The sequence below is a fragment of the Mauremys reevesii genome, linkage group 6 (genome assembly GCF_016161935.1).
Source record: "Mauremys reevesii isolate NIE-2019 linkage group 6, ASM1616193v1, whole genome shotgun sequence".
NCBI lineage: Eukaryota > Metazoa > Chordata > Testudines > Geoemydidae > Mauremys > Mauremys reevesii.
The window spans coordinates 796,175-820,349 of NC_052628.1; the positions used below are offsets into that span (position 1 = coordinate 796,175).

Consider the following 24,175-nt stretch of genomic DNA (forward strand, 5'->3'; position numbering starts at 1 on the left):
TCGTGTTGGTTGTTATAACCTTAATACATATTCTTCACAATGCAGAGATAGATGTAGGTTTCATTTTTAGAAGGTACACACTATACATTCTTAAAGTGATTTATTTTGAAAACTTTTCAGATTAGTTTTACAGCTATATCAGAAAATGAATGATTGGTTATTTCATTTACCAAAGATAATTGAAGAAGATATTTATGAAGTCATTACGAGGTGAACTATCTCCAATTCAACAGGTAATCATTAATATTTGCAGGACTTTCTTGCCATCCTGTATTAGGAAGAGATCACCACCAGAGAGACATTTTAAAAGTGTTTTATTTAACTAAAAACAACAATGTTATGTATTCTGGATTTTTTTCTTCAACAGCAAACATAATATTTTAACAAAACAAGCATATGAATTTTTGAATTTAGTTAAACATTCAAGTTTTTTAAAATCAGGTTTTTGTTAAAATTGTTTTTAACTAAAATAGTTACATGAAATATTAAAAAAATAATTAAATTGACTATGTCAGCCAGGTCAACATGAGAAACTTAAAATATTGGCCTCTGCATCTCACTTGCATCCGAAGAAGTGGGTATTCACCCACGAAAGCTCATGCTGCAGAACATCTGTTAGTCTATAAGGTGCCACAGGATTCTTTGTTGCTTTTACAGATCCAGACTAACACGGCTACCCCTCTGATACTTGGCCTCTGCAGCTAACTCAGTCATCTTCACCTTCATTTTCCTGTTTGTTCATAATCTGGAAAAGAAAAACAAGCTTTCCTGCTTCTTCAGGTCCCAAACAATTTCTCAGTTTGGAATGAATTAGTCCAAAGGAAGAAAATATTCTTTCTACACTGCTGTTAAAAGTGAGATTATCACTTCAACAGTCTCTGAATCCAAGAGCTTAATTGACTTCCACCAGTTCACTGCTGTGACTTTCTTAAAACATCATCAACAAACATATATTTCTTGAATGGTTCACCCCTAGCTCTGAAGTTTATTATAAGCAGCAAAGAGTCCTGTGGCACCTTACAGACTAATAGACGTATTGGAGCATGTCATGCATCTGACGAAGTGGGTATTCACCCACGAAAGCTCAGGCTTCAATACGTCTGTTAGTCTATAAGGTGCCACAGGACTCTTTGCTGCTTTTACAGATCCAGACTAACACGGCTACCCCTCTGATACTTAAGTTGATTATATCTGGCATTATGGAGAGATGATTGCTGGATGTCCATGTCATAGCCAACTCCTCTTCTTCAGCAGTTAAGGTTTGACCCCGGTACCGAGTGTTGAGAATATTTGCAAGAAATATTTGCTTGTCTCATTCGTTTTTTTAATGCTTGTAAATTAACTCTGTCTTTTTTCACAGTTTGTTATAGTTTTTACTGCTACTTCTTGTAAGTATTCCGCTGTGTGTGCATTTCCTGATGTATCAATGGTTTCGGTAAGGAAGACATTCCCTTCTTCTGTTGTTACATAAGCACATACAACAGGATCATTGTGGACATTGCTCCATCATCAAGACTCAGGTTAACAATTTTACCCTCTAGACCTTTTGCACACTGCTCAATTTCTCTTTCATCACTTTATCCAGCAATTTGCCTGCGACATCTGCTCTGTTGGGTGGACTGTATCCTGGTCTTAATGACTGAACCATGTTAATGAAGTGTGGGTTCTCAATCATATGGAAAGGAGAGTTTGTTGCATAAACAAACTGGACAATTTTTTCATCAATTACCTCTTTTTGTAATCTGATGGTTCTTATCACAAACTTATCTATGGTTGTTTCTGGATCATGGAGATTTTTTTTCCTTTTTGCTAGAGGTGATATACTGTGGCGATGTGACTGAAACACTATCATTGGCAGATAACTCTGAAACTATAGAAAGTGATCTTGAAAGTGGATAGTCTTCAGAATCCTGTATGTTGAGGATGGATTCTCCTAAACAAAATAAGTCAATGCAGTTATTTAATTATTATTACCACACTGCTCATTTAGTATTACTCATTGCATTCACTGACACTCACTACTACTTTAAAGGTGAAATTGTAAAAGGAAGATCTGCCTATTTCAGCTATTTATTTTTTATCACAACTGCATCTAAAAAAAGTACCATAGAGTAACAACTATATTTTTTGCTCAAACATGAGAGTTCAAGAAAAGTCCAGAAGGAAGACAGGCAGTCCTTAAGAAAAAAGTAGGAAATAAAAAAGTTTACTAACCTGAAGATCCTGCATGTTCAGACATGTTCCTTTCATCATCATCAACGCAGCTTCCTCCTGAGAAGGAACACTTCTCATGATGTTGTTTCATTTGGGCAACCAGGCCTTGCATTTCCTTGTTGCGCTCTTTGCATTTTACACGCATGCCTGTCTTACCCACAGGTAGAAGAACTTCATTAAAATATTCCCAAACTGGGTTTCTTTTATGGCCTGCTGCCATTATAGGTTTTCCCTTCTAGGGAGAGAATGGTATGGTAGATCTCAAATCAATGAAGGCTACACTCAGAATGACCTCAAGACTTCTGGAATATGCTGTTCAAACAGTTTCACTTCTGTTTCTACTGCCTGGCCCTCCCTTCTCACATTTATCTCCAGACTTCTCCTTGTCCAGATCTATTCCTCCCCCAACAATCTTCTATTCATTGAACTTCTTGAAACTTTGCACTTTTAGAGAGAGGTAAGGGATTGACTCTGTGTACACAAATTTGCAGAGGGACAAGAGGGTTGAGGTCTGTTATTTCTCATCTCTATATATTTTAAAACATTTTTGCTGTTAACAAGCATGTTATCTCTGGAGACACAAATCCACAGGCTGAGACCTGCAAAACTAAGCATCTCTGATAGTATCTTCTAGACCAGGGGTCCCCACCATGGCACCCGCAGGGGCATCTAAATGCGCCCACATCCTGGCCGGCGGTGGAGCATCCGCCGAAATGCCGCCGAATTTTTGCAGCGTTTCAGCAGCGACGCCTCTCGATGATGTCACTTGTCAGGGGCAAGTGACGTCATCAAGAGGCGTCGCTGCCAAAATGCCGCAGAAATTCGGTGGCATTTCAGCGGATGCTCCACCGCCGCCACGGTCCTTTGTCTGGCGCCCACCAGACGAAAAGGTTGGGAACCACTGTTCTAGACTGAGCACTGAGTCCCATAGGGTCGATAGAAAGATAAATAATCTCTACAAAAGCCCCTGGAACCCCACAAAATTGGGTCGCTAATCCATGAACTATTGGAACTCGTTTAAGAAAAGTTTTGTAAATATTACATGGATATATTGTCTCATGCTATAGAGTTAGAATTTACAATCCCTATTCCACGATGAGATATCTTTGAGCTATAATGTATCTTAATTAAAACTATCTTTAGAAAGGTTTTTCCTCAAAAAGCATTTTATCAACAAAATCTCATTTAAATAAAATATATCCTTTTTTTAATTTTTTGTTGCTTTTCATCCACCCTGTTGAAAAGTATCAGAGGAACTAGGCCAAGAGCAACCCACCACGTTTAACAGCTATGACACCTTGTCAGCTGGAGGAAAACTCCATGCAGGAGTCTGTGTCATTGCTCCCTTTACAGTGGCCAATGCCAGGTGCCCCTGAGAGGAAAACCTAACAGGCAAAATGATCAAATCTCTCTCTCTGCCATCATCTCCACACCATGAATTTATCCAGTCCCTTTTAAATATTGTTATTCATGTTGTATGTATAGTTGGGGTTATTTTTTCAATGTGCATTACTTACATTTATTCCACATTAAATTTCATTTCATTTTTTTTGTTGCAATCACTTAGTTTTTGAGATCTTTTTTTTTTTCTCTCAATCTCTGCTTTCTAATTAATCTTGAGCAGTTTAGTAGTATCTGCAACTTTGCCCTGCACTGTTTTACCTTTCTTCTCCAGATCATTTTTGAATATAATGAATAGAATTGGTAGACTGATTCTCAATCCATGAAAGGACCTTTCCTTTATCCCATGTGACCCAAAGAACTCTAATAGATTAGTAAGACACGATTTTCCTTTACAGAAAACCATGCTGACTATTGCTCAAGTTTTTTTTTTTTTATTTGTCTCTTTATTTTTTTATTTACTTGTTTCAACTCCAAAATATGCTACAGCTGCTCCTGCATGTCGGCAAAATGGATACAGTCATAAGCGGCTGTAGCAGTAGTGTGGGGGCTGCCTGCAGGTCTCCCTACTCCACTCTCTCTCTCTGGGGTACCCCATGTGTAAAGCCCCGCGGATATCCGCATCTGGGGATACAAATGTCCACGGACCATTTTGCAGATTGGATGCGGATACAAATTTGTATCTAGAGTACTGCAGATCTGAAGATATCCATGTAACACAGATGCAGATACAAATTTTGTATACACGCAGGGCTCTACCCATGTTTGCCAGTGAGAAACACACCTCCTTCCACCTTCTCCCCTGCCGTTGTGAGACACCAACACCTGCCAGATGCCCAGAATGTTAAAACAACATTTTCTTTCTGTCTCTGCAGCTGTTTGCATAAATTAAATGTAACATTGATCCTTGTGAAAGTCTCAGTTCACACACACACACACTATCCCTGCAGGTGTCCTTCCCCAGGATCCCAGCACATCTTGTGAGCCTGAGACTTGTCAGTCTGCTCCGGGACGCAGGGGCTGAGGTGCCAGGGGCCAGCAGCAAGGTTTGGGGGGGGGGGGAGTTGAGTGGGGTTATATGGAATTACTGCAGTGAATGGCAGTAATACCATCGCTGGCTAGGGCATGACTGGCCCCACATCACACGCTCCCAGCATAAGGCATGACGGGCCTAAGTGCCCTGAACCAACGCACAATGTAACCCGTGCGAGGCCAGCACAGCCCTGTCCCCCCGCAGTGGCTACCCCGGGTATGGAGTCCAGCCCTCCTTCCCCTGCAGGTGATCCCACCTGGCACAACAAGAGCAGGACAGAGCATCTCACACACAGTGTCAGCGGCACGGCCACAAAAGCTGCGCCTCAGCTGCGGTGGGACCAGAAATTCAACCCTCAGCCGTGACTGTGGGACTGAGCTGGGTGAGCCTGGAGCCCTGGCGGGGACTGATGACTACACCCCTCGTGGGGGGCGACCCCCTGGGGCGGGGGGAGACAGAGCCCTGTGCTGAACTGCACAAGCCCTGCACATGATACATTGTATCACTCTAAGCCCTCGCCACTGTATCAAGACCAGGCCAAGGCTCTCAGCAGAGCGGGCCCTTTGGTAACACTGTGTCCATACGGTGTCGAGTGGCAGGGAGTTACCCGGACAGGGCTGCTGCAGAAGGCGCCTACAGCTAGGACACAAGTCTAGCACGCACGGATCTGAAGGGCATCCTGCCTGCACGGCACAGCCGCGATCTCCTGCGCCCATGGCTGAGCGAGAGCATGGCTGAGAATGAGACTCTAGCACGCCCCACGCTCCGCCCAGGCTACACTGCAGACCTAGATTGGTGCAGCCACGTCACGCAGAGATGTGAATTCCCTCACCCCCGCCCCCGAGAAGCTCCATTCTACCGATCTAACCCCCAGCATGCACAGCGCTATGGCGACAGGAGAGCTTCTCCCATCGACGGAGCAACCGCCTCTCACGGAGGTGTATTTGCTACACCAAAAGGAGACGCCCTCCCATCGGAGTAGCAGCGTCTTCACTACAGCAATACAGTGCTGTATGTGGAAACAAGCCCTAAATTGTTCCACTGGTTGGTTACCCTCCCTGCTAAACATTTTTGCCTTATTACTATGACTTCATCTACCTTCAGCTTACAGCTTACAGCCATGGGGTCTCATTCTGCCTTTGCCTGTTAGATTAAAGAGCCCTCTGCTATCATAGAATCACAGAAGATTAGGGCTGGAAGAGACCTCAGGAGGCCATCAAGTCCAATCCCTGCTCAAAGCAGGACCAACCCCAACTAAATCATCCCAGCCAGGGATTTGCCAAGCCTGACCTTAAAAACCTCTAAGGAAGGAGATTCCACCACCTCCGTGGGGAACTCATCCCAGGGCTTCACCACCCTCCTAGTGAAATAGTGTTTCCTAATATCCAGCCTAGACCTCCCCCACTGCAACTTGAGACCATTGCTCCTTGTTCTGTCATCTGCTATCACTGAGAACAGTCTAGATCCATCCTCTTTGAAACCCCCCTTCAGGTAGTTGAAGGCTGCTATCAAATCCCCCCTCACTCTGCTCTTCTGCAGACTAAACAATCCCAGTTCCCTCAGCCTCTCCTCATAAGTCATGTGCTCCAGCCCCCTAATAATTTTTGTTGCCCTCTGCTGGACTCTCTCCAATTTGTCCACATCCCTTCTGTAGTGGGGGGACCAAAACTGGACACAGTACTCCAGGTGTGGCCTCACCAGTGCCAAAGAGAGGGGAATAATCACTTCCCTCAATCTGCTGGCAATGCTCCTACATATACAGCCCAATATGCCGCTGGCCTTCTTGGCAACAAGGGCTCACTGCTGACTCATATCCAGCTTCTCATCCACTGTAACCCCTAGGTCCTTTTCTGCAGAACTGCTGCCCAGCCATTCGGTCCCTAGTCTGTAGCAGTGCATGGGATTCTTCCGTCCTAAGTGCAGGACTCTGCACTTGTCCTTGTTGAACCTCATCAGGTTTCTTTTGGCCCAATCCTCTGATTTGTCTAGGTCCCTCTGTATCCTATCCCTAAACTCCAGTGTATCTACCACTCCTCCCAGTTTAGTGTCATCTGCAAACTTGCTGAGAGTGCAATTAATATTCAATTAATAATCAAAGTCCTTCTCCCCATGTAAGTATTCATAAGAACATAAGAAAGGCCGTACCGGGTCAGACCAAAGGTCCATCTAGCCCAGTATCTGTCTACCGACAGTGGCCAATGCCAGGTGCCCCTGAGGGAGTGAACCTAACAGGCAATGATCAAGTGATCTCTCCCCTGCCATCCATCTCCATCCTCTGACGAACAGAGGCTAGGGACACCATTCTTACCCATCCTGGCTAATAGCCATTTATGGACTTAGCCACCATGAATTTATCCAGTCCCCTTTTAAACATTGTTATAGTCCTAGCCTTCACAACCTCCTCAGGTAAGGAGTTCCACAAGTTGACTGTGCGCTGCGTGAAGAAGAACTTCCTTTTATTTGTTTTAAACCTGCTGCCTATTAATTTCATTTGGTGACCCCTAGTTCTTGTATTATGGGAATAAGTAAATAACTTTTCCTTATCCACTTTCTCAACATCACTCATGATTTTATAGACCTCTATCATGTCCCCCCTTAGTCTCCTCTTTTCCAAACTGAAGAGTCCTAGCCTCTTTAATCTTTCCTCATATGGGACCCTCTCTAAACCCCTAATCATTTTAGTTGCTCTTTTCTGAACCTTTTCTAGTGCTAGAATATCTTTTTTGAGGTGAGGAGACCACATCTGTACACAGTATTCGAGTTGTGGGCGTACCATGGATTTATATAAGGGCAATAATATATTCTCAGTCTTATTCTCTATCCCCTTTTTAATGATTCCTAACATCCTGTTTGCTTTTTTGACCGCCTCTGCACACTGCGTGGACATCTTCAGAGAACTATCCATGATGACACCAAGATCTTTTTCCTGACTCGTTGTAGCTAAATTAGCCCCCATCATGTTGTATGTATAGTTGGGGTTATTTTTTCCAATGTGCATTACTTTACATTTGTCCACATTAAATTTCATTTGCCATTTTGTTGCCCAATCACTTAGTTTTGTGAGATCTTTTTGAAGTTCTTCACAATCTGCTTTGGTCTTAACTATCTTGAGTAGTTTAGTATCATCTGCAAACTTTGCCACCTCACTGTTAACCCCTTTCTCCAGATCATTTATGAATAAATTGAATAGGATTTATCATAGACCATGATCACCTCCCCTCTTAACTTTCTCCTTATTAAACTAAACAGGACGAGCTTTCTTAGTGTCTCAAAGTCCGGCAGGTTTTCCAAACCTCAAACCATTCATACATAGCACTTTTCTGAACCCCTTCTGAACATCCTCTTTGGTGCCCACCAATGGCCTCACCAGTGCTATATACAGATGTGACAGCATCTCTCTACTCCCACTCTCCTGTTTATACAGACAAGGATCTTGTTTGCTCTTAGCATTCCACCACCCTCCCGGCTCACTCTCAGGTAGTAACCCCTTTCCCAAACAGCCCCCAACCTATAAGTGTGACCTACAATCTTAGTTGCTAGGTTTATGGCCTTGCATTTCGTTGTATTAAAACACATGTTGTTTAAATGAGCCCATCTAACCATGCAATCCTGATCAGTCTGTACAACTGAACTGCCGCCAATTAGTGGGTCATCAGCAAACTTTACTGTGATAGATTGACAAGACCCTGTAATGTCCTGAAAAAACCTGTTCACATTAACAAAACTTTATTGAATTAAATTAAACCTGATAGAATTAGGGTTAATCCCTTTGGAGGCCATTGCATTAAAAATGCAACTGCAACTGTGCTGTTGTGACACTGTATGTACCTGCTGTAGTAGAAGGGGGGATGCGAATGCACTTCTTCAGTTATCAGCTGTGGAAGCCACAGCCCCACCTTCCACCCCAGGGATATGCAAATACTCCTTCAAACTGGCTTCTCCAGAGACCAGCAAAGAAAAGCGTTTGGGATAAATAGCCGAGCTGGCCTTCTTCCTAATCCAGGAAACAGGCAGGAGCCGCAGGGCCCTGGGCCACAGAGAGTCCTGATCCTTAGGGTAGGACTGGGCCTTCTACAGCCCCATGAGAGCGGGTGCGTCTTCTGATCGGAAGCTGTGATGCACAGGTAGGTGGTAACCACGAGGAATCCCCGGGGCTGGGCTGGGCTGGGGTGTCAAAGGGCTGCTCACCTCACGAACTCTGGTAAGCTCATTAGCATGTGTGTAGGCTCTTTTATGGTTTTTATTACGTTTTCTCTGTAACGCTTTTCACCTTAACAATAAAGCAAGTGCTGTCTCACAACTTATATCTGCAACAACCACTCTGTTACCAGTCTCTGAGGAGAAAGCAAGCAGACTCTGTTGGCTGGGAGACGCACAGTGGTCCTGCTTTGAGACGGGGGTTGGACTAGATCCCTCCTGAGGTCCCTTCCAGCCCTGATATTCTAGGATTCTATGATAAGGCAGGGACCGAGGTTGGCTGGGAATACCCCAGCCAGAAGAGAGATGTGGGTCTCCCCCCAGAAAGGCAGCAGCTGGGGAGTTGGAATCCAAGGGTGGGTGCCCTGGCTGAGCCCTGGAGGGGAAATACAGGTGCAGTGGCCCTAGGAACGCAAGAGCCCAGCTCTGCTGCAGACCAGTGTTGTGACCTGTGAGGGTGGCTCAGTTCCCCAGCGGTACAACAGGAACAACGGCGTGGCCCCATCTCCCACGGCTAAATTAGGCTCAGAAACAAGGGCCACACAGGAAAGCAAGCGAGACCTACACACGTGGTAAGTAGCAACCAGGACCTTGATCAGTAACAGTAATTCTCTGTCAACATTCCAACAGTCACTTTAACCCTTGAGTAACTATGTATCTAAAAACATGTTGCAACTTAACAGACATTGTCCAATCCATTCGTAGCACAGAATCGCACACATTTCGGATCTCAGGCTGTTCTGGTCATTAAGAGAGCGTCTAACGAGTGTCAGACCCTAGACAAATTTTAATCACATGGCACTTTATAAGAACAGTAATAACTAACCTTACATTAGATTTTATCACCACAAACTGCCAAAATAAAACCAAGCCATTAATAAATACAGTCAATACTTGACACTGATACTCTAGGACAGTGGTTCTCAACCAGGGTACGTGTACCGCTGGGGGTACTCAGAGGTCTTCTAGGGGGTACATCAACTCATCTAAATATTTGTCTAGTTTTACAACAAGCTACATAAAAAGCACAAGCGAAGTCAGTGTAAACTAAAATTTTGTACAGACAATGAGTTGTTTGTACTGCTCTATAGACCATACACTGAAATGTGAATACAATATTTATACTCCAATCGATTTATAATTACATGGTAAAAAATAAAACATAAGCAATTTGTCAGTAATAGTGTGCTCTGATACTTCTGTATTTTTATGTCTGACTTTGTAAGCAAGTAGTTTTTAAATGAGGTGAAATCTGGGGGTACACATGACAAATCAGACTCTTGAAAGGGGCGCAGTCGTCTGGAAAGGGTGAGAACCGCTGCACTAGGAGCTTTCCAGGGACCGTTTTTCACCCCTGTAAAATGGAAATACTGGTGCAACCTTAACTATAGTGGCACTACGACCCCACTTAGAACACAGCATATCCTGCAGGTGTGTTTCCCTCCTCCTCCGTGCTAATGATCAAGACAAGGAAAAAACAACCCCCAGAAAAGCTGCCTACAGCCGAGGAAAGGAGAAGTTCATTAGACTGTGAAGTCCACTGCCTACCGTGCCAATCTACCCACCAGACTGGGACATGCACCCAGAGGGCAGGACACCAGGTGATAATGGGGGGGGTGCATGTGGGGGGAATCTGGCAGGACTGACAGGTCTGTCCACTCGGGGGTTGCGGGGAGAAGAGCTGGGGGAGGCCCTGCCAGGCTCTCAGACAAACAAGGCAAAGCGCCCGAGGATACTGACCAGGCAGGTGGCCTGTGGGTGGCTCACTGAATTCCCTGAGGGAGAGAAAGGGGCCAGGGATGGCGGTGCGCTGCAAAGGGGCATCGAAGTGCACAATGGCCACAGAAGGGCAGAGCCACCTACCGCATGCCCAGGCCCAGGTGTTTCACCACGTCCGAGGCGGAGACGTCCGAGGCCTGGTAGGGTTTCCTCTTCTCCGCAAACTCATGGGCCAGGCAGATCCGCCAGCCAGATGACGGCACCTGGTGCCCACGGGCAGTGCCCTCAAACTGCTCCATCAGCTTGGCGCTGTCCGCCATTGCCGCCCCGTCTGCCCAAGCAGCGTCCTCGTCCCGTGCCCGGCTCAGGGTGCAGGTCCCCCCCCCCCCCAGTGCCCGGCTCAGGGTGCAGGTCCCCCTCCCCCGAGGGCCCGGCTCAGGCTGCGCTGCTCAGTGCGCTCAGCCCCGGCCCTGCCTGGCCCCCTCCCCCCGCCACAGAGCCCCGGGCAGGACACGGGGCCAGTAACAGCCGCCGCCCCAGGCCCTATCCAGAGCCCCGGCCGCCCTGGGGCAGAGCTCAGCGCTTCGGCCCCCGCGGGCAGCACCTGCCTCTGCAGCGGGCTCGGCGAGCCCGCCGGCGCCTGTCCGTCTGTCACCCCGGGTACCTGTCCGTCTGCAACCCGCCCCCGTACCTGTCTGTCCGTCTGTCACCCCGGTGCCTGTCCGTCTGTCACACACACCCCCGGTGCCTGTCTGTCCGTCTGCAACCCGCCCAGGTACCTGTCCGTCTGTCACCCCCGCCTCCTGGTACCTGTCTGTCTGCAACCCGCCCCCACGGTGTCCGTCCGTCTGTCTGTCACCCACCCCGCCCGGTGCCTGTCCGTCCGTCCGTCCGTCGGCAGCCGCCCCGAGGGCTCGCTGCCCCGCCCCCACCGGCCCGTCCGCAAACGCCCCCGCCCGCCGGGCGCTGACCCGCCTCACCCCGCGAGCTCGACGGGCACCGGAAGGCGGCACTGGAGGAAACCGGCCCGAAGCCCAACCGGCTCGGCCGGCGCGGGGGGCGGGGATGGGACTGCGAACCCGGCCGAGCGGGCCCGAACATTCCCGAGCGGGGCCGAGCGGTGCCCGAGCCTCTCCGAACTGAGCCGAAGATTCCCGAACGGAGCCGAGCGGCGCCCGAGCCTCTCCGAGCGGGCCCGAAGATTCCCGAGCGGGGCCGAGCGGCGCCCGAGCCTCTCCGAACTGAGCCGAAGATTCCCGAACGGAGCCGAGCGGCGCCCGAGCCTCTCCGAGCTGAGCCGAAGGTGCCCGAGCGGAGCCTGGGTCGCTGTCTCCGCCGCCGAGGGTCCCTGTGTCCCGCCGGTGAGTGAGCGGGGCCCGCGGGCGGGGCAGGCAGCGTCCGCCGGGGCAGGGCTCGGGGGAGGCCCCACGGCAGGAAGCCCGGGCAGCCGTCTTGGCCGAAGGCCGCCTGGGTCCCTCCCAGCCCGGCTGCCCGCGGGGCTTCGGTTCTCTGCCTCCCCCCCCCGCCGGGGCGGTGTAGGGGGGGGTCGGGTCTCTACTCCGCCCCCTCCCCCAGGGCGCGGTTGTTGGGGGTCTCTGCCTCCCCCCGCCCGGGCGGTGGGGGGGGGGTTCAGGTCTCTGCCCCGCCCCCCCGGGCGCGGAGTGTGTGGGGGGGAGGGGTTCGGGTCTCTGCCCCCCCCCGCTGGGACGGGGTGTGTGGGGGGGAGGTTCGGGTTTCAGGGTGGGGTGTGGGGGAGGTCAGGTCTCAGGCGCCTCCTCCCCCCAGGGCACAGTGTGGGTGTGGGGTTTGTGTCTCTGCCCCCCCTGGGCACGGTGTGGGTGTGGGGTTCGGGTTTCAGGGTGGGGTGTGGGGGGGAGTCAGGTCTCAGGCTCCTTCTCCCCCAGGGCACAGTGTGGGGTTTGGGTCTCTGCTCCCCCCTGGGCGTGGTGTGGGGGGGGTCAGGATCCCCCCCCGGGGCATGGTGTGTGTGGGGGTTCGGGTCTCTGCTGTTCTCTCCCCCCCCCCCCCCACCTCCGTGTCCGTTCAGCCCAGGTCTGTGGCGTGTTGCAGGTACAGGCGGCCCCAGCCGGAGCCATGATCGAGGTTCTGGCCCAGCTGAGCCGCGGGCCCGTCTTCCTGGCTGGAGAGATGCTGGAGTGTGGGATCGTCTTCACCAACCCGCTCTCCGCCACCTCCACCTCCGCCAGCAGGTACCAGCTGCCCTGGCACCTCCTCCCGCAGCACAGCCCCGAGTGGAGGTGGGCCCCAACCTGGCCAGGGCAGGGACTGGCCCCCAGAGCAGAGAGGAGGCCAGGGCGGGGTCCTGGGAGAAGGTGGCACAAGGGGATGCTGTGGCCTTGTCACTTTACAGCCTTCCCCACCCTACAGGGCCCCACTGCTCAGGCACCACCGAACTGGGACTTAGTAACCAGGCCTGCAGGGTCAGGTCAGTTTGGCCAAGGGGAATAAACTAGGCAAAGGATCTGACTGTGGGTGGGATGAAGCCTCCCCCCAGTCTGGAGTGATTGAAATGGCACACAAGGTTACAGAGGAAGAATGAAGCTAAACTGGTTTTTAAACCTGAAGGGCTGGTTCCCCCGGGGTGGCCCAGTCACTGAGAGCAGAATAACTGGAGCACCCAGGGGCTCAGCAAAAGGACATCTTTGTGCTGAGCACTGCACAGACATATAGCCAGGGTCCTGCCCCCAGAGACCTCACACACCACCATAAGAGCCGTGGATGAAGGGCCAGGGAGGGTGTGACACTTGGACACATACAGTTTGCATGTACATTGCCCCACAGCCGCGGTAGGAGTGTTAATTTTTCTGAGTAAATTCATCCCAAATTTGTCACAGTTGAATGCTCTGCGCAGAGCTCCACCTAGAGACGTGGCCACAAGTGTCGAGAGAAAAGTTTTTGGCAGTTGAAATGTGTAACTGTCAGAAGCACCTGTTCAGAAATACTCTCGAATTAACAAAGGGCTGAGGTCTCGGGTGATGCAAGCTCGTGGTTTTGGGGCTGACCTCCTGCAAGATGATTCCCCCAAAGCAAGGGTGAAAGCACAACTTAGCAGAACTATGCTCACATTGAAAAAGAAACACTGGCAGTTGTTTGGTTGTGTGCCGTGGCATTCAGAGAAGCGGGTGGAAAGTTGGGAATCATTCAGAAAGGGATAGTTAATAAGACTGAAAATATCATATTGGCACTATATAAATCCATGGTATGCCCACACCCTGAATACTGCGTGCAGATGTGGTCACTCTATGTCAAAGAAGATATACTGTATTGGAATTGGAAAAGGTACAGAAAAGATAAACAAAAATGATTAGGGGTATGGAATGGCTGTCATAAGAGAAGAGATTAATAAGACTGGGACTTTTCAGCTTGGAAAAGAGATGACTAAGGAGGAGATATGGTAGAGGTCTATAAAATCATGACTGGTGTGGAGAAAGTAAATAAGGAAGTGTTATTTACTCCTCATAACACAACAACTAGGGGTCACCCAATGAAATTAACAGGCTGCAGATTTCAAACAAACAAAAGGAAGTTTTTTTTCTTGCAACACACAGTCAACCCGTGGAACTCCTTGCCAGAGGATGTTGTGAAGGCCAAGATTATAACAGTGTTAAAAAAAGAACTAGATAGGATGGAGGATGGGTCCATCAGTGGCTATTAGCCAGGCTGGGCAGGGATGGTGTCCCTAGCCTCTGTTTGCCAGGAGCTGGGAATGGGTGACAGGGGCTGGATCACTTGATGATTCCCTGTTCTGTTCATTCCCTCTGGGGCACCTGGCACTGGCCACTGTCAGCAGACAGGACACGGGGCTGGATGGACCTTTGGTCTGACCCAGTATGGCCGTTCTTATGGTCCAAGGTTGGCACTAATCTCTCTGAATGAAGCAGGAAAGAGATTGCCACTTAATGGTGAACTGCCACTCGTTTTCTCTAAATGGGGCTGGTACTGCGCAACCTATAATGCAGGGTAAATCCTAGTTTGCCCACCATGGGATGCCAGGTGAAATAATAAGAGTGAATAGCTCATATCACGGATCCACAGGATCAGTGCTACAGCCCTGCCTTTGGAACGGTCTTTAAGAGGAGCCCCCTCAGTATGCCAGACCCCCTAAGGGTCTCATTTTTCCTCCAGGGTCAGCCAAGCAGCTTCTCCGCCTCCTTAGGCTGGACCTCTGGGCCTACAGCCCCTCTGCTTCACCCCGTGAGCTCTGCCCAGTGAGTCCCACTGACAGAGACCTGTCCACGCTGCAGGGATTAATGCACCTCGCCCAGCATCTGCAGTGACACTCACACAGCACTGCCAGAACAGTCAGGTCTGTCCGTCACCTGGACACAGCACAGGGAGCCCTTAGGGTAGCCCAGAGAACTGACGGTTGGAGCATCCTCCAGTCTGGCCAGCCCAGAGCCCAGCCATGTTGTAGGGAATCCATTTTCTTTGATCTCCTTTGTCAGACTCCAGGTGAGAGTCCCAGCTCCTCCCAGCTGCCAGATCTGATCTCCCACCTCCTTCCTCCCCAGTCTTTTGTTCTCCAGCTGGGGAATGGTGCTCAGCCTCCCTGCTGAGAGGTGGGGAAATCCTGATTCCCCTGGGGCTTTGGTTGCTCGGTGTCAATGTCCCAGCGATTGGATTTGTCTTTATCTTTTCAAATGCTCCACTGACATGGGGACTGGGCCCAGACAGTTTGGTGATAGCCCCGCCCCTGTGTCCCCCCCACCTGCTCTGAGAGCAAACAGTCCCTTCCAACCCACAGGGTAACAATGCAGCACAATAAAGCTGAGGCACAACTAGGACTCATTAAAATGTTACAGAATATTCCCACTTGGTCACAGCTCACAATTCACAAATGGCTGATTGTGGCTGTTCCGCTTGATAGAGCGATTCAAGTATACAGTGCACAGTCAGCCGGGTCAGCAGAAAAGCTAGTGCAGATGGCAATGACCTTGATTAAGAGGTAAAACGCTGTGGTGAGTCAAGGGAGCCGTACCTAGCAGACTGTTCCAGAATTCGCAGTGCCTCTTAGCATCACCAGCACACCAGTTAGATACTTGTGGACGGAGGGATAGAAACCTTAATTCCCTCATCTCCTAAGCGTCTTGAGCCAAAGACTGCCACTCTCAAGTCCAGGAGAGCCTCGGCGTTATGACCCCTCGGGAATGGAGGTTGTTCATAACTCTGAAATGTTCATAACTCGGGACAAAAGTTTCTGGTTCTTTCAAAAGTTTACAACTGAACATTGACTTAATACAGCTTTGAAACTTTACTGTGCAGAAGGAAAATGCTGCTTTTAAGCATCTGAATATAAAGGAAACAAATGCAGAAACAGTTTCCTTAGTTATCAAATCTTTTTTTAAACTTTTCCTTTATTTTTTAGTAGTTTATATTTAACACAGTACTGTGCTGGATTCGCTTTCTTTCTGTCTTTCTTTCTGTCTCTGCTGCTGCCTGATTGTGTACTTCTGGTTCCAAATGAGGTATGTGGTTGACTGGCCAGTTCATACTGTGGGATTTGTAACATTGAGGTTCTGCTGTACTTACAAAGAGCTATGGGCCAAGCAACTAAAACAGAAGAAATGTTATGATAAAAATGTCAAAGCGAGGCAGTTACCCCCATTGCAAGTGGGAGAGAATGTTAGACACTCAGGAGATACTGGCTAGCAAGGCTGGCTTTAAGCCGATTCACCCGATTCCCCGGAATCAGGCCCCGCGCCGAAGAGGGGCCCGTGCCTAAGAGGGCCCCGCTCCGAGGGTCTTCAGTGGCATTTTGGCGGTGGGGGGGGTCTGCTCCAGGGGTCTTTGGCGGCATTTCGGCAGCGGGGGGTCCTTCCGTGTCGTGGAAAACCCAGAGTGGACCCCCCCACCGCCGAAGTACTGCTGAAGCCCCAGACTGCTGCCGAGTAGTCCAGTCGGGCTCCACAGGTCATAAAGCTGGCCCTGCTGGCTAGCAGCCTGCTGAGGCAACAGCTGTACCATCCATGGCCAAAGCTGTGTGTCAGAGCTTAGACTCTCCCGCAGGGTCAGTTGTGCAGAAGCAGTGAAGGATATCTAACCAAAGCAGAGACAGCTCTCGGGCTTTGTTTCTTAAGGATCTCTAGGTCTCTGTTTGCCAGAAGCTGGGAATGAGCGACAGGGGATGGATCACTTGATGATTCCCTGTTCTGTTCATTCCCTCTGGGGCACTTGGCATTGGCTACTGTTAGCGGACAGGACACTGGGCTGGATGGACCTTTGGTCTGATCCAGTCTGGCCGTTCTTGTGTAAGGCTCCTCAAAGCACTGAGCGTAGTGGTTGTGCTACTTCTCCGGCCTGCCACTCTCCAGGAAGAGCGGGCCTGGGTGGCAGATCCACCTCAGCAGCCTGTCAGTCACTGCAGAAGGGAGTGTTTTGAGAACAAGAAATGACCATGTGTTCGAAACTCATAGACTTTAAGGTCAGAGGGGACCATTAAGATCATCTATCTAGTCTGACCTCCTGCACAATGCAGGCCACAGAATCTCACACATCCACTTCTATAACAAACCCCTAACCTATGTCTGAGCTATTGAAGTCCTCAGATTGTGGTTTGAAGACCTCAAGCTGCAGAGAATCCTCCAGTAACTGACCCGTGCCCCATGCTGCAGAGGAAGGCAAAAAACCTGCAGGGCCTCTGCCAATCTGCCCTGGAGGAAAATTCCTTCCCGACCCCAAATATGGCGATCAGTTAAACCCTGAGCATGTGGGCAAGACTCACCAGCCAGCGCCCAGGAAAGAATTCTCTGTAGTAACTCAGATCCCATCCCATCTAACATCCCATCCCAGATCACTGGGCATACTTACCTGCTGATAATTTGGCAATTGATCTTGATTAATTGCCAAAATTAGGCTATCCCATCATACCATCCCCTCCATAAACTTCTCAAGCTTAGTCTTGAAGCCATATATGTCTTTTGCCGCCACTACTCCCCTTGGAAGGCTGTTCCAGAACTTCACTCCTCTGATGGTTAGAAACCTTCATCTAATTTCAAGTCTAAACTTCCTAGTGTCCAGTTTATATCCATTTGTTCTTGTGTCCACATTGGTGCTAAGCTTAAATAATTCCTCTCCCTCCCTAATATTAATCCCTCTGATATATTTATAAAGAGCAATCATATCTCCCCTCAGCCTTCTTGTGGTTAGGCTAAACAAGCCAAGCTCCTCGTAGGTTCAGGGCGGTCGTTACTGCTGGGTGGTCGGTATCTTGACCTCCGTCCCTGATGTGTCTCCTTGTGTCCCTTTGCTTCCCTTGTCAGTTTTCTACAACTCCTACTTTCTGATTTATATTCATTACTATCAACTTTCCCTTTCTTACATTTGTAATATATTACTATTTAATTTTTATAGCTGTCCTTAACTTCCTCTCTAAACCAGGTCAGTTTTTTAATCAGCGTGGTCTTCCTCAGTTATGGGAAGCTTTTGGGGCCTCTAGTAAGGTGTTCTTAAAAGATCCCCAATTATCACTCAAATTTTTCTGATTCAGTTCTTCGCAATAGCTGATTTAGCTTATAATTGTTTTCAGCTTTGTGAAATTGGCCCAAGTGTATATAGGTCTGGACTTTATTCTGCTTGCACATTATAAATGTAATCAAGTCATGATGACTTGTACCTAAGCTACCATTAACTTTTAGTTCTATGATCAGTTGCTCGTTATCTGTTAGGACAAAGTCTAATGGAGAATTCCCCTGGACTAAGGGGGCTGTAGTGTGGGGGTCTGCTGGGCAGAGCTGTGGCAGAATCCTATGGCAAGGTGAGAGGCATCTCCCAAACCATTTGGGTTTTATACGGTAGGTGCTTTCCTGTGCCTGGGTTCAGCACCCGCAGCTGGAGAAGTGCAGCGAGTGGGGTTCCGGGGCATGTGATGTCACCAGGAGCAGAATGATTCCCCTTGTGTCCTTCCCTCTGGGTGTGTTGCCTGCCTTGGTGCCTGCTGGGCTGTGTCCCCCCATGTCTCACCGCTTGTCTCTTCTCCTCTGCACCCAGTGAGATGCTGGCGTGGGCCAGCGCCCAGATTCACTGCCAGTTTCATTCCAGCGAGAGCCGGGTGGCGTTGCCTCCCTCGGATGACAGCAAGCACGATGTACAGGCTGCGAATGAGACGGTGTTTGTCCCCAACAGAGGTGCGTGCTGGCCTGGCCTCTGTTATGCCAGGCCTCGGTGGGGGGCGGGGGGGAGGTGCCCGTGTGAGGGGATGTGGCAGGGACTCGGAGTAAGAGACTGAGGAGAGATAAAACAATGACTGGTACTGAGAGAGCTCGGGGGGCTGCTCTGTAGCATGCCGAGAGCCAGGGCAGAGAATCCCTATTTCCCACCTTGTATCATCACCCCACAGAGCTTCTGCTGCAGGAGCCTTTGGCCCCAAACAGTGAGACTCGAAAACGCAGTGACCCCAGCTAGGATTAAACTCTCGGAGCTGTCAGGCCTGTGGCTCCAGGGCAGATCAGATGCTCTAGCAGTCACCTCCCTGGGCAGGTATGCCTCCTGCACTGCATGCTGTCTGGGAGGGACACAGCAGGGAAGGGGGACACGGCTGGTTGTGCCTGGTGCTCTGGTCCTGTGCAGCAGTTGTTGTTCTTTACCTTTCAGGAGAGCGAGGTCAGTGCATCCTGTCCACACCCCCAAAGATTCTCTTTTGTGACTTGCGCCTGGATCCCGGAGAGTCGAAATCCTGTAAGGACTAGGTGTAACTCATTTTATTCCTCAGCCTTCCTGATTTTGTCCCTGGAAGCTTGTGCTGTTCTTTGTACCCCTCCTTAGCAATTCACCCACGTTCCCACTTCCTGTAGGATTCCTTTTTGAGTTTCAAGTCATTAAAGAACTGCCGATGAAGTTATATTGGCCTCTTACTATTCTTCTACGTTTCCTTCGCATTGGGCTAATTTGCAGTTGTGCATTTACTGTTGTCTCCTTGAGGAACTGCCAGCTGTCCTGAACTCCTTTGGTTTCTTCCCAAGGACCTTACCTACCTGTTCTCTGGGTCGGCTTTTGTGAAATTCATTGTCCTTATTCTGCTGCTGTCACTGCTTCCTTTCCTTAGAACCATGAATTCATCATGTCCTGGTCCCTTTCTTTCCCTGGTCCCAGTTGCTTTCCACCTTCAGATTCACAGCCAGTTCCTCCCTGTGGTCAGAATGAGTCTAAAACGGCTGTCCCCCTGGTTCCTCCCTCCGCTCTCTGACACAAAAAGTTGTCCCCAGTGCATTCCAAGAGCTTCCTGGGAATGTTGGGGTTTGCTGTGTTACTTTTCCTACAGATGTCTGGGTAGTTAGTCCCCCATTACCACCAATTCACCTAATCCCACTACGCATCGGTTCCCCACCTGTGAAATGGGGGAGATCGTCCATCCCTGACTCCCAGGTGGGGGCGCTGTAAGAATAATTCCCTCATGCTCGTGAGGCTCAGGTGTTCTGTGAGGGAGCCTATGGCAGTGTTGCAGGGAGTATAGGCAAAGCTGGCAGTGCCACCCACAGCTAAGATTGCTCAACTCTTTCCATTGTAAGACTCATGGCAGGGGCGGCTCTATGGCTTTTGCGGCCCCAGGCACGGCAGTCATGGTGCCTTTGGCAGCATTTCTGCGGATGATCTGCCGGTCCTGCGCCTTCGGCGTGCTCACCGCCGAATTGCTGCCAAAACCGCGGGACCGGCGGACCTCCCACAGAAACGCCGCCGAAGGCTGCCTGACTGCCGCCCTCAGAGCTACTGGCAGCCCACCCCAGGCTGCGCTGGTGCCTGGAGCCGCCCTGACCCACGGACAGTGAGCCCTGCCCCTCTTGTTTCAGACTCGTACTGCGAGACGCTGCCTGTGGACGGGCCGCCCTCCTTCCGGGGGCAGTCGGTGAAGTACGTGTACAAGCTGACCATCGGCTGCCAGCGGGTGAACTCTCCCATCAAGCTGCTGCGTGTGCCCTTCAGGGTGCTGGTGCTGCACGGTACGGCCTGCTGTGGCCCTCTCCCGGCAGGGCGCGCCCAGCCCACTGCCAGGTTGTGACCCTTTCTGTGCTCTCTTCCCAGGGCTCAAGGATTATCAGTTCCCCCAGGACGAAGTGGTTGCCCCCTCGAACCCCTTCCTGGAGGAGGAGGAGGGGGTGAAGAAAGACTCCCGGCTGGCGGACCTGGCCACGGAGCTGCTGATGGCAGCCACCTCCCGGCGCAGCCTGCGTAGGTTGTTCCCCACCTGATCTTACTGTCCCCCCCGCCCCTTCCGGCACGCGCCTGGTCTGTGCGATCTCTGCCCTGTCCCCAGCCAGCGTGTGCACTGCGGCCCACTCCTCTGCCATTCTCAGCTCCCTGGATTCCTCAGCAGCGGCTCTGCACATCTTTCTTACCAGCCAGTCCAGCAGCCTCACCGCGTGCCCGAAGCCCTGACGTTCTGGCAGCTGCCCCACGCTGCCCTGCCTGCGTAAAGGCCCTAACAGATCAAAGCATCTCTGTCCATAGCCAGCCAGGGCCCCGTTGTAACCAGCATGTGCAGTGTGCGTGCTGAGGGGTCCCCGATGCTCCCCGGGAGCTGTCCTTGGGGGGAGTCCTGACCTGCCGGGGCACAGTCATGCTCCTGGGCTGTGGCTTCGTTCCAGGCAGGGAGTCGCTGCAGCCCTCGCTCATCTGCCTGTCTCGGTCTCCACAGACGTGTATAACATCAGCAACACCCGGGGCAAGGTGGGCAAGTTCGGGATCTTTAAGACTGTCTATAAGATTGGAGAAGACATCCTCGGGACCTTTAACTTCTCGGAAGGGGACATCCCCTGTCTGCAGGTGAGTGCGGCTCCTGCTTCCCAGCCAGGCAGCCCATCCCATTGTCCAGCCAGGGGTGGATGGGGGCAGGGGGGCTAGCAGCAGTGGTGCAGACACTGGACTGCTTTGGGTGCTTCTGGGCAGTCCAGAGTCCTGCCTTGGGCTTCCTGGTGGGTTTGGTTCGGGGGGGAGCTGCGAGTTATTCAGAGCTAGGCCCCCCCCCCGAGCCTTCTGCACAGCTCTCAGCTGGGATCTCGCAGTGGTGTCTGAAAGCCAGGGCTCTGCCCTCCCTCATGTGTGTGCCCTGCTCCCCAGTACTCGGTGAGCCTGCAGACAGAGGAGAGTATCCAGGAGGAGTTCCAGCGGCGGCACGGGCAGCCCGTCTCCTACACCACACACGCCCGCCACCAGGAATCCTGTCTGCATACGGCCAGGTGCAGCTTCAGCCTCCCCGTCCCACTGAGCTCCACGCCCGGCTTCACCACCAACATTGGTGAGTGCCCAGGGAGGGAGCTGCTGGCACTCACTGGGGGGTGGGCATCGCCCCACTGCCATCCCTGAAGGCTCCTGCCCCTGCCAGCTCAGACTGCTGCTCTGCCCTGTGCTGGCAGAGCCCTGTCAGAGCCGGGCGCCAGAGAAGAGGCAGCTGTGCCAGGGGGTCACTGCCCTCCTCCTAGAAAGGGGGACCCCTTCGCCCAGCTGGCCAGTGCTAATGTGGCTGCGGAGCGGGGACCCCCTGCCATCCAGGTGCCGTTGCACGCGCAGCCTCTGACCCTCCTTTCACCCGCAGTGTCTCTGAAGTGGAGGCTGCACTTCGAGTTCGTGACCTCCCGAGAGTCGGGGGAGGCCCACACGGTCCCTGAGAACCAGTCGGAAACCATCACCTGGACTGGGGTGGAGCAAATCGAAGTGGATACCTTCAGCTGGGACCTGCCCATCAAAGTCCTGCCGACCAATCCCGTCCTGGCCTCCTACGTGTCCCAGTTCTCCAGCACAAACTCCATCACTATCTGAGCTGGGGCAGGACCGAGGTGGGAGGCTGGGGCACCAGTCCCACCGCCCGCTGGGGATGGCAGCTGCCGAGCGGCGGGGCACAGGCCCGCTCTGAATCCTGCACCAGACCCTGTGCCGGCTGTGCAGCCCTGCCTGTGTGAGAGACACCGCTCTGTGCCCAGCACTAGCTGGCTTCTCCTTCCTGAGCCGCGTCTCCTGCTCGCCTGGGCGTGCACAGGAACCCCAGTGCTCTCTGTCAGGGCGGCCTGGCGGCTTTCTCCCCAGTGTGGGGCCTCGTGCCCAGCCCAGGGAAGGGAGAAGGGCGCCCTTCCAGTGACGACCCGCGCCAGTCTCCTGGGAAGCCCACGCCCATTCCCACTGGGATCTCCCCCCCACATGTCCAGTGCCCCTGCCCCCAGCTGGGAGCGAGAACCCTCCAGCCTGTGACTGCCCTGGGGCGTCTCCATCCCGCCTGGGAACTGCAGTCCCCTCTGGTAGAGTCAGCCCCGCAGCAGCCCCCTGCCTGGGACACCCCCAGCAGAGGGGAGGCAGGTGCCCTGCACGCCCCAGCCGGGCTCCTGCACGTGGCTGGCTTCCCGCGGGAGAGGGCAGGGTGACGCTGCTGCTCCAGGACCTCCGACCAAGGGGGAGGCAGGCTGCCTTCCCCACCTGAGCGGGGAGCAAGGAGATCCTGGCCTGGAGTCTGGGTTCTTGGCCCTGCTCTCCCTGGGGCGGATGAGTGCTCCCTCTTCTCTCCCTGCACCTGGGCTGGGCCAGGCAAAGACGTCAGTGTAACTCCATTGCTCCAGGAGTGAACTTGCCCCCCTCCCCCCCCAGCACTGCTGTCACACCGACCTGCCCCCGGGTGCTGACAGCACTGGGTCCCAGGGAGAGCCCCTCCCGCAGGGCAGGCAGCAGCTTCACTCCAGCGCTGTGCTCCAAGTGCTGGATTGACCGGGGCCAGGCCCGACCCCTCCAGGCTCCTGAGTTCTTTCCCCGGCAGCCCAATAAAGTGTCTGCTCTGTGTGCAAAGTAATAAACACCTGAGTGCCCAGCCCACAGCCTTCCTGGGTCCTTACAGCAGCCAGGCTCTGGTGTGTGTATGGGTGTGTGTTTTTCCTGTAACAGCCCTAACTCTGCTGTGTGCTGGGGAGGGGGGAGGTCTCTGTAACAGCCCTGGGGTGGGATCCCTGTAACTGTCCTAACTCTGCCCTGTGCGGGGAAGAGGGGGGGGGTCTCTGTAACAGCCCTGGGGTGGGATCCCTGTAACTGCCCTAACTCTGCCCTGTGCGGGGAAGAGGGGGGGGGTCTCTGTAACAGCCCTGGGGTGGGATCCCTGTAACTGACCTAACTCTGCCCTGTGCGGGGAAGGGGGGGGGGGTCTCTGTAACAGCCCTGGGGTGGGATCCCTGTAACTGCCCTAACTCTGCCCTGTGCGGGGAAGAGGGGGGGGGTCTCTGTAACAGCCCTGGGGTGGGATCCCTGTAACTGCCCTAACTCTGCCCTGTGCGGGGAAGAGGGGGTCCCTGTAACTGCCCCTGCCTGGTGGCGGGATGTTTCCTTGCTGTCCCAGAGACCGTTCCTGCCACGTCCCACCCTGGCTCTGGGCCATCAGCCCAGTTGCTGAGTGTGGCCTGGCCTGTCCCCTGTGAGGGCAGCATGTGTTCTGTGCAGGGGGTGTGATATGGGGCCCTTTCCTGATACTGGGCGCTGCCCCCCTCCCCCAGACAGTCACTGGCCAGAGCCCTCCTGGGATTTAATTGATACTTTTATTGCAAGAACAGAAACATCTACACAAGGTTCTGCAAAACATAGATGTGGTGCTGGCTGGGCCAGGCTGCCGGGGCAGCCAGCTCACAGCCG

At 52.0% G+C, this 24,175-nt stretch overlaps 2 protein-coding genes across 5 annotated transcripts in view; one reads left to right on the top strand and one right to left on the bottom strand.

Annotated features, from left to right (window-relative positions):
* The window catches only part of GBA2 (glucosylceramidase beta 2), a 51,067-nt gene extending 40,127 nt beyond the window's left edge, over nucleotides 1–10,940 (bottom strand). For both annotated transcript variants that reach the window (XM_039545227.1, XM_039545225.1), the window contains exon 1: nucleotides 10,709–10,940. In XM_039545227.1, the coding sequence (XP_039401161.1) occupies nucleotides 10,709–10,884 (176 nt within the window). In that variant the 5' untranslated portion in view covers nucleotides 10,885–10,940. The remainder of the gene's footprint in view (nucleotides 1–10,708) is intronic.
* Nucleotides 10,941–11,528: 588 nt separating this feature from the next.
* RGP1 (RGP1 homolog, RAB6A GEF complex partner 1) lies at nucleotides 11,529–23,367 on the top strand. 3 transcript variants are annotated; one of them, XM_039545906.1, is made up of 9 exons: nucleotides 11,529–11,925; nucleotides 12,635–12,774; nucleotides 18,572–18,708; nucleotides 19,175–19,258; nucleotides 20,368–20,517; nucleotides 20,600–20,746; nucleotides 21,213–21,340; nucleotides 21,635–21,812; nucleotides 22,110–23,367. In XM_039545906.1, the coding sequence occupies exons 2-9, from the start codon at nucleotides 12,659–12,661 to the stop codon at nucleotides 22,331–22,333; spliced, it is 1,164 nt and encodes a 387-aa protein (XP_039401840.1). In that variant the 5' UTR covers nucleotides 11,529–11,925; nucleotides 12,635–12,658; the 3' UTR covers nucleotides 22,334–23,367. The 3 variants fall into 3 exon arrangements, with proteins under 3 accessions (XP_039401840.1, XP_039401842.1, XP_039401841.1); XM_039545908.1 differs by lacking the exon at nucleotides 20,368–20,517; XM_039545907.1 differs by lacking the exons at nucleotides 11,529–11,925; nucleotides 12,635–12,774 and adding an exon at nucleotides 16,012–16,050.
* Nucleotides 23,368–24,175: the final 808 nt, after the last annotated feature.